General features: G+C 38.9%; 1 protein-coding gene across 1 annotated transcript; it reads right to left on the reverse strand.

Annotated features, from left to right (window-relative positions):
- Positions 1 to 31: 31 nt before the first annotated feature.
- Positions 32 to 8,179, reverse strand: LOC127646594 (uncharacterized). Its single transcript, XM_052130349.1, has 6 exons — positions 8,087 to 8,179; positions 3,586 to 3,737; positions 2,585 to 2,633; positions 2,382 to 2,472; positions 2,080 to 2,177; positions 32 to 1,368 (listed from the first exon to the last, which is right to left on the reverse strand). The coding sequence occupies exons 1-6, from the start codon at positions 8,177 to 8,179 to the stop codon at positions 316 to 318; spliced, it is 1,536 nt and encodes a 511-aa protein (XP_051986309.1). The 3' UTR covers positions 32 to 315.
- Between the last annotated feature and the right edge of the window lie 2,158 nt (positions 8,180 to 10,337).

A 10,337-nucleotide genomic window follows, 5' to 3' on the forward strand; every position in this document is an offset into this window, starting at 1 on the left:
TTGGATGTGCCATATGGTCCAACTAAGGTAGAAAAGAATACTTTTAGTTGCTATAACATATTTTCATAATAACCTAAAGTGTCAATTAATGTCTTTATAAAATAATTCACAGTGCACAGTAACAGGAGAAGAACAGACAATGTCTACAGCAGGCAAAGTAAATACAGAACAAAGTTCACCTGTTCACATGCAAATTCTAGGTTTCACTTACAAAGCTTAATCCACTGTGATGCTTAAGGAAACTAAACATAAAACATACTTTATACAATTTCTCAAATTTCTGTATACTCAACATACATAGAAGTATATTGCATCTTATTCTGAATCATTATTAAAGTCAAACAGCTGCCAGAGGCCACCTTCTTCTATGACATTGCCTTTGGGTTTAGGCACCACTTCTTCCCACTCACTCGTCTTGTATTCCACAACCATTTGGGAGCTGTTTGTGTCCTGGGACCACATACTGAAGGGGTTTAGAGGTTCTTCAGCTACACACCTGCTAACTGGTGCAACACTGGCTTGCTGCTGAGATCTTAAGTGATCATCTTCAACAGATTTGCTGTTCATTTTCCAGTGTTCACAAAGAGAAGAAAGAGGCACTCTGTCTTTTTGTTCACTTTGAATGTCTTCCTCCTGGCTGTCCTTGGAGATCTTTACAGTCCCTTTCTTTCTCACTGCTTGTCTTTGAGGGAGAACCAAAGGTCTCTTTTTCCCCCTGAAATTCGGGGTATTTTGGCATCTCCTGAGGACTTTCGGTGGTGACAACGTCTCAGTGTATGTGCCCAATCTGTTCTCTCTCACGTACAATGGTTTTTCTGGTTCCATATGCACAAACAGTCTATCTACATACTCCCTTCCATTTTCCTCTATGGATGCATTGGATGTAGCATCAACAAGTGGGCTTGAAGGTCTGGTCGCAACCAACTGTGTGCACCATAATCTCTGCGAGGGACCAGGTGAAAACTCCTCTGTGACCTCTGTTTGCTTGAGCTGCTGCTGTATTTGTGCTGGCAGGATGTGTGCATTTCTGATTTGTGTCTTTGATGTTTTAAGAGGACACAGGTTCTGTTCAGCTGCTTTCCTTGAATAAATGACAGGCCTGTTGCATAGCATTATGCTCTGATAATGCTTTTTAGCTGACATGACACAGAACCTCTCTAATAGTCCAGGGGATGTCTGGACTTCACTGTCTATCATTCTGGCAGAACTAGGTCCTGCTATCGGATTTTGAAAGGCAATCAATGTGCCAAGCTGGGACAGAATCTCTCCCAGCATGCCCTGTTCTTTGCTCTGCTCTGCTTTCAGTTGCTCCAGAGACTGCTTGAGATTAAGCATGTTCGAGCCCAAATCTTTTGCAGCCATACTGATCTAATTTGATAAAAAAAATAAAAATTATCTAACTGATAAACACTTAAAGAAATATTCCAGGAACAAAACAAGTTAAGATCAATCGACAGCATTTTTGGCATAATGTTGATTACCACAAAAATGTATCTCGACTTGTCCCACTGTTTCTTTAAAAGACAAAGCAAAACTCTGTGCAGTGAGGCCATTACACTGGAAGTGAATGGGGCCAATCTGTAAACATTAAAATATTCAGTGTTTCAAAAGTATAGCTACAAGACAAACAATATATGTGTTAAAATGTTTTTAGTGTGATACAATCACTTAATAGCATTTTCACAAACGTTTTACAACTTTGCTGCCATGATGATGTAACCCTGAAACCCAAAAACAACCGTACAAATGATGATCTAAAGACCTTTTCAGCTCAGATAATACACAAGTTCAAACAGAAAATCTATGTAAGTAAAAAAGTAGAAAAGGAGGGACAAGTCTTAATTATTTTTTGTGGTAATTAACATTATGCCACAAATGCTGTCAATTGAGCTTAACTTTTATTGAAGCAGAAATATTTTCTTTAAACCAGGTCATGTTTACTTCTTTTTCAGTTTAATGCTTCCATAGATCTTGATATTTCTTTGGTTTGTCAAACTAATGCCAATATAAAGTATATAGTAGTTTTATATGTAATAGTTTTACATCAATTGTCTAGTCAATACATGCAGATGCCCTTACCTTTCCTTCCCTGTCATCCATCCCTATTTGTGTTTGGCTCTGCAGAGTCTCAAACTGGCATGTTATACCCTCTCTCACTTTGTTTAAATAGCCGTCAACTGCAGTGAGGATAACAGTTAATTTTAAAATACAAATGACTTATAAAAGGTATAAAAACTTATAACTACTATATTTAAAATATTGTGAAAATATGCTATTTTAACTTGTTTTATGATAAAGTTTCATTTAATGACAGTGTCATTTTTGGGACTTGTGAAATACCGCATACAGTTAAAGAAAGAAACAGACAAACAAAAACATACTTGTTTTTGAAAAAATATCCATTCTCTCCTCTAAAACTTTTCTGGTCATGTCATTACTTCCATCAATGCGATTTAACAAATTCTCTCTGATCTAAAAGATGGAGACAGAGTTTCTGTCAAGTAGTACCCATAAAACTATTACTGTGCAATGTAAGCATTCAACAGTGTTAACTATGCATCTGCACCTTTAGTACAGTCCTTACATTTTCCAGAGATTCCTGCAATTGTAGAATTCCATGAGTGAGAATTTCCCTGAAAGAGGACAATTACATGGCAATATATCAGAAAAGAACCAAGTCTATGTCAAACATTTCAGCAGAAAACTGTAATAAAATCACTGTAAAAATGTCAGTAATTTTAACAGTAAAATACTGTAAAAATTCTACAGAAATAAAATGTTAATTGATTAACAAATATTAACTGTAAAATATACAGTACAATTTTTTATATATATATTTTAAAAGACAATACAGTAGTTTTTACAATAAAATGATGTAAACAATTACATTATTTAAATGTAAAAAGTAAGATTTTCCTGTAAAATTTATGGTAAAAAGAACAAGAGAGTATATGTACTTTTTTACAGTAAATTATTGTTAAAATAACAGTACAAAACAGTAATCGGGCATTCCCACAATTCCCTGCGTGACCCATTACATTTCATTATATTTTATGGGAATATTTATGTTTCATCATATTTTAAATATCAGTTACGTACACTGGGGTGATCTGTGTTATATTTTATGTAATTTAGTTAATGTTTACTGCATTATTTAAATCTCACATGTGTTACCCTGATGGTGTTTAGTGTTTGTGTGAGTGACACTGAGCAATGTCCCCATACACTTATTAATCATTGCTCCTGGAAGAGCCACTACTGATGAACTTCATGTCATCATGTGCCCTTCTATAGTTACTACGGGAATTAACAAATACCTTATAAAGTAAACAAAAAATTTATACAGTTTCAGAAGGCATGTTCATGAATTTCTTTTACTGTAAATTTAACAGAATGGTTTTTTTTTTTTTACAGTGCCAGCATGTAAATTACAACCATATTAAACTGTAAAATGTACAGGTTGTTCTGTAAAGTGGTTTACATTTAACTGTATTTTCTACATAATTATTCAGGCAACAGGATTTTTTTTTACAATGTTAAAACAGTTTTCATTCAGCAAGATATCAGGCTGGATGGACTGATTACCTTTCATATTTTTCTTTGGCTTTCCTCTTTTCCTCTTCAAATCTGTCCAACATGCCTTCAGCTTTGCAACTATTGAAGTTTGGAATTTTGCCATCAGCACCAAACAAAAATGGCTTAGAACTATATTTGCTAGACACCATCATATCCTTCATCTGTAGAAAAGATTTAGAAAATGTATATGAAAGTTAAAATATTAGTTCCACTGATAATAGATACATAATTGATAGACTTTCAGCTGTAGACCAAAAAAACATCTGATAAGATCAAGCAAAGTTCAGAAAATGTGGCGCCACAGCCACACATATCATGAAACGTTTAGGTCTGTGAAAATGATTTACCTCCTGTGAGGTTTGCTGAGAGCCTCTGCTCTGACCACTCATATCCTGAGAAAGACTTTGAGAATTGTCAGGCCAGAATTGAGAGCTCAACAGAAACTGGGAGTCAGTCAGACTGGAATAGTCACTGTTTCCGGAACCCTTGCTTGCTTTAATCCCTCTATTATAGAGAAACTGCTGCTTAGTGTCATGGCATAGGCACAATACGTATCAATAAACACTAAATTATTATGTTAGCTTTAAGGGTGAATGCTGATGATAATTAAAAAGTTAGTTTACAAATGTCAAATAAACAATTCAGGCATGGGACATACCCAGTAGAGGCAGGGACATTCAAAATCTCCTTTATATTCCAGACATTGGGCTTCATTTTCCAGGCTTTCAAGTTCAAATGACACATACAATAATTTTGATACATATGAACACACAAGAAAACAAAACTATGGTAAAACGTTCATTAACTTTACAATGTCAGACCATTAATTTAACCTAGAAAGTTGTTTAATCATGCTTATTGTAGATTTTATTTTATCTGACCGAACGTCAAGTGTTTATCACTGGACCAGACGTTGTCGTCACAGTTATAACCATTTCTAATGCAACTACAAAATTTGACTCGTTGTTTTACAGGGCTACACTTATTGTGTACGTTTCAAAGTACTGGGGCTTACCTGAAAATTACGTTTGTATTCTATAATGTCGAATCACATAAAAAAACAAAAAACACTTTGTTGTGGTTTGCTTAGCCGCCGTCGACGCTGACCGTTACGGTTAAATAAAGCTGTGTAAATGCGCGCGTGACATTTTTTAACGGACTGCGGCAGTTTTCCCGGGCTACAAATTTCAATTTTTTTTCCAGTGATATATTAAAGGGATAGTCCACCCAAAAAAGAAAATTCTCTTATTTACGCAACCTCATGTCATCCCAGATGTGTATTACTTTTTTCTTCTGCTGAACACAAACGAATATTTTTAAGAATATCTCAGTTCTGTAGGGATACAGTGGAAGACAAAATTATTAGCCCCCCTAAGAAATTTTAATTATTTTTCAAATATTTCCCAAATGATGATAACAAAGCAAGGGGATTTTAACACAGTATTTCTTATTATATTTTTCCTCTGGAGAAAGCCTTATTTATTTCAATTTACCTGGAATAAAATAATTATCTAAAAAAACAATTTAATAAAAATAAAAATTAGCCTCCTTAAGAATTCTTTTTTTGATTGGCTACGGAACCAACCACTGTTATCCAATGACTTGCCTAATTAACCTAACTCACCTAATTAATCCCTCAAGCCTTAAAATTGAACTTCAAACTGAGGATTAGTATATCTTGCAAAACAACTAGTGAAGTAATATAAAACTGTCATCATGGCAAAGACAAAATAATTTTTTTTAGACTTGAGAAAAATAATTATTAATGCTCCAAAAGCAGGAGAAGGATATACGTGTTTATCAAAGCATTTTCAGGTGTCAAGAACTGCTGTGAGATATATTATCAAGAAGTTTGAAGAAACCCACTCAGTGGAGAACAAGACTGACAGAGGCAGGAATCGAAAGATTTCAAAAACCATGGAAAGAAAACGAGAGAGGTTTCTAAAGACCCAAGAACAACTGCCAAGACACTATAGTGAATGATTAAGGCTGGGATTGATGTCTCAGCGAAGACAGTCACTAGAGCCCTGCACAGGAATGGACTGCAAGGTTGCAGACCAAGATGAGCCAAAACTAGAGCTCTTTGACCGTAGAGATGTTGCCTATGTTTGGAGAAAGAAGGGAGAGGCACTCAACTCAAAGAACACCATTCCCACAGTGAAACATGGCGGTGGGAGTATAATGCTGTGGGGATGTTTCAGTGCATCTGGAACTGGGAATCTCATCAGGGTCGAAGGAATCATGAAAAAGGAAGACTACGAGAAGCCTAAAACTTGTTGAGAACTACAACAAACGACTAAAGGCTGTTATCAAGCAAAAGGGATACACTATTGACTAATAACATAAGAGGGCTAATAATTTTGACCTGTAGATTTTTTGTTTATTCTTTGTTATAATTTAGATTATATTTGTATTATAAACACTCTAAGTTGCCTAAAACTATTATGTTTAGAAATGCGATGTTGAAAAAAATCTTTGCTCCATTAAACAGCACTTGGGATTTATTTGAAAAATAACTAAATATTTCATAGGGGGCTAATAAGTTTGTCTTCAACTGTAAATACAATGCAAGTGGAATGGTGAACAGAAATTTGAAGGTCAAAAAAGCACATAAAGGCAGCATAAAAGTAATCCATCAGACTCCAGTGGTTAAATACATATTTTCTGATATGATAGGTGTGCGTGAGAAACAATATTAGGTCCTTTTTACTATCCACAGTTTTCCTGAGCAACCACTGGGCAGCACCATGATGATTCTAATTGCCTGTTTTCGGTTTCTGCTCTCGAGACATAATGTAAAACTAACTGAAATGAGCGCTCCAGATGGAGAACAACATCCATTTAAATGTTATTTGGCGTAAAAATGAATTTCACACAACTTGTGCATTTATTGGCTGTTATAACAACTCAAATTAGTTGATGATATCAACCTATCTAACTTCCGACCATTGCCTCATGTTATCTACTCAGCTAACTGTAAAAAAAAAAAGGTCATCTTGGCGCAACAGTCAAATGTTTTTTGACCATTTCTACCAATGTGACACTTAACCAATTGAGCTGCGAGAAACGCTCGCTTCACGTTGTATGTGAGCGCACCATAATTAGTGTGAGTGGTATGTTTACACTGAAAATGCATACAAAAAAAAGCTTACTACGAGCACCAGGATGATGCACTTTTTCCAACTGTAACTTAAGTATTTTTTCTTAAGCCAAGGTGACCCCAAAAAAACTAAAATATCTTACTTGACACTCAGGTTTATCACAAAAATAGTAATGTACTAATAAAAATAAATAAACCTAAGATACCAATAAACAAATGTAATGAACAAACATTCATTCCCATTCAAATATTAATAGCTAACCAAACCCCAACAAAACCCCAGCTTCTTCATGCAGAATCATGCAAATTAAAGAAACAAAATCAAATCACATCAAATATATAACACAGGTTTACCAGAAAACCAACTCCAAACCAAATTAATTCCACAGCAAACATAAACCCCATACAAATAAAAAGTTAAAGTGTTTCGAAGCATCGAGAGTTATGGAGGCTGGGAAGGTATAGACTAACAAACAAACCAAAAAATAAAACGTCCTCTGCACTTCAATGCATGGTTTGGTTCAGCTACAAAATCGGATATTAGAAGACTACAAAGGACAGTTTGTACTGCTGAGAGGATTATTAGTTGCCCCCTGCCCTCCCTTCAAGAACTATATACTTCCAGAGTGAGGAAAAAGGCTGGAAAAATCACTCTGGACCCCACTCACCCTGCCGTGAGACAAGTGCTAGATGGCTGTGATATTGAGTGTAAAGGCGTGGGTTACGGCCATAACAGTAGCCCTATATTTGTGAAGTGTTCGATAAACACAAAAAGAGTTCAGTTGTCGTGGTGTTAAATGAGAAACGCTACATTTGGTGTCAGAAGTGACGAACTTAGCGCAAATTCAAGCTGGACCACAATGGACGCATAGATGGACGCTGAAGTGCAAGACTCCTGTATTCTTGGCTTAGACTATAGGTTGTGTAGTAGACTTAAGCAGAGACTTACTTGCTCTTCCTGATGGACGCTCTGTGCAAATGACCCCACCCTCCCCATGCCCGGGTCCCTCGCCCATATCTGTGTATGCTATGGAGACCTCAAATCATGTCCTCAGACCATAGTCTTCCGCTGCACATCATGACCCATCCAACAACCCTCCATCAGCAGCTCAACCCAAATTGCTATTAAGATACAAAACACGTGCTACCCCAGGTTGGCTCAGCCCAAAGACCCATACATCTCAGTGAGCAGAATTTGGAGCGGGTTTCGGCAGTAAGAGACATCTGGACCAAAAACAGTGATGGGCTGAACCAACAGCAGCAGGATGACTTATGGCAGGTTATGTCAGATTTCAAAGACATTTTTGCTCTTAATGATGATGAAGTAGGCCTCACACATCTTGTGGAGCATGTTATTGATACCGGAGATGCCCAACCCATAAGAGTACGACCACGGCATCTTCCCCTTACACGACAAGAGGCAGCAGACAAAGAGCTAGAGTTAATGTTGAAGGCAGGTATAGTTGAGCCATCTGAAAGCCCTTGGGCCTCGGCAGTTGTCATGGTTCCCCGGAAGAAAAGTTCCAGATGGCGGTTCTATATAGATTACAGGCCGCTAAATAAAGTAACAAAAAAAGACTCATATCCCTTACCTAGAATAGATAAGTCGCTCGACTTAGTGGCCAGCTCATCCTGGTTTTCCACCCTTGACCTTTGAAGTGGCTATTGGCAAGTGCCACTGTTAGCAGAGTCTGCTGCAAAATTCTGCACAAATTAGGGTCTCTGGCAGTTTAAAGTTCTCCCTTTTGGCCTTTGCAATGCCCCCGCAACATTTGAGAGGCTCATGGATAAGGTATTGAGTGGAGTTCCCCGTCAGGAGTGCCTTGTGTACTTAGACGACCTTTTGATCCATGGTGGTTCGTTCGAGGCAGCCCTCGAAGCCCTGCGGCGAGTACTGGAGAGGGTGGCGACAGCCGGCCTGAAGTTGCACCCTGATAAATGCCACTTTATGAGACGTGAGGTGGAATTTCTGGGCCACAAATTAGGGAGTGAAGGCATTGGCACTTTGGAGGAGAAGATTTGTGCCATCAGAGACTGGCCGACACCCACTGATCAGAGGCAACTGAAAAGTTTTCTGGGGCTAGCCTCCTATTATAGGAAATTTGTGAAGGGGTTCTCTTGCGTAGGAGCGCCACTCTTCTGCCTCCTACATAAAGACTGTAACTTCGATTGGTCTGAAGACTGCCAGGAAGCAGTAACACACTCAAACGGGCATTGATGGAGAGCCCTGTCCTTGTTCCCCCTAACACTGCTCTGCCTTTTGTCCTAGACACGGATGCTAGCAACTGTGTCACTAGACGGGAGCTCCTTGCCGTGGTCATGGCCGTGAGACACATTAAATACTACCTATGTGGGGCAACGTTCACAATAAGAACAGACCATGCTGCAGATCAGCAGGCAGAGACTGTGGCAGATGCATTAATAGAGGAGATGTTTAGCAGGTTCGGTACTGCAGAGACCATTCACAGTGACCAAGGAAGGAATTTTGAATCAAGATTGTTTAATGCCCTGTGTGAACGGCTTGACATGCAAAAAACACGCACACCTCCATTACATCCTCAAAGTGACGGGCTAGTTGAAAGATTTAACAGGACATTGGCCCAACAGCTAGCCATCCTTACAGCTGATCACCAAAGAGACTGGGACACTCACCTTCCTTTTATCCTCATGTCTTATAGGTCGGCGGTACAGGACTCCACATTGTGCACTCCTGCTTTGCTTATGCTGGGACGTGAGCTTCGGACACCTCCTGAAATGTCGTTTGGGAAACCCTCTGACACACCAACTGTGCCTGCTGGACCAGAGTATGCAAAAAAGCTGCAAGATCGAATGGAAACAGCTCATACTTTTGCTAGGGATCAACTGGGAAAGGCCGGCATGAGGCAAAAGAGGAACTATGATGTCAAAAGTAGAGGAAGACACTTCCATGTTGGCGAGTCAGTTTGGGTATACAGCCCAAGAAGGAAAAAAGGATGTTGCCCTAAGCTAGACTGTCATTGGGTGGACCCATGTCTGGTTCTGGAAAGAATAGGAGAGGTGGTATACAGGGTACAAATGCCGACTAAAGGGAAAAAGGTAGACCTACATAGAGACAGACTAGCCCCGTACAGAGGTAACTCCACCCCCTCTTTTCCAAAAAAAACTGTCCAAACCCTGTGACATACAGAACAATATAGGAAGTGACCCCCTATCCACATCAGAGATTTCAGTGGCCCAAAATGTCCTTTCCAAAAAAAACATTCCACATGCAGCCACCTCACATGGCCTGACCCATACCCCGCCCCTGGCCCCAGGTTTTCACTTCCATTAAAACTCTGACTTTCAGGGCCGTGGTAGCCCTGCAAGGCCAAAGAGGCAGAGGCGACAACCGGCATACCTGAAACACTTTATTTGCCCCTCAGAGACGTGGGTCTTTCTTTTTGAAGGGGGGGGTAGTGTAATGTTGTTACAGTTACATTACTAGGTTCACAATGTTCAGTGTTACGTTAGTTATTAATAATGTTGTGTTTATACCTCATTATGGGAGGGGTTGGTGTTATGTGGGAGGAAGGGAGTTTCTTCTTTTTGTCATGACTCCTCTGGGGGCAGCGTGAGACAAGTGCTAGACGACTGTGATATTGAGTGTAAAGGCGTGGGTTACGGCCATAACAGTAGCCCTATA

Source organism: Xyrauchen texanus, chromosome 7, assembly GCF_025860055.1.
Source record: "Xyrauchen texanus isolate HMW12.3.18 chromosome 7, RBS_HiC_50CHRs, whole genome shotgun sequence".
Taxonomy (NCBI): Eukaryota; Metazoa; Chordata; class Actinopteri; order Cypriniformes; family Catostomidae; genus Xyrauchen; species Xyrauchen texanus.

Bases quoted from the DNA above. Each gene is read 5' to 3' on its own strand.
- LOC127646594 (XM_052130349.1), bottom strand. From the start codon at position 8,179: ATGACAACTGCCGAGGCCCAAGGGCTTTCAGATGGCTCAACTATACCT. The intron at 2,473-2,584 runs GTAAGGACTGTA...TCCATCTTTTAG, and splicing joins TGCAGGAATCTCTGGAAAAT to ATCAGAGAGAATTTGTTAAA. The intron at 2,178-2,381 runs GTATGTTTTTGT...TCCTCACTGCAG, and splicing joins GGATATTTTTTCAAAAACAA to TTGACGGCTATTTAAACAAA.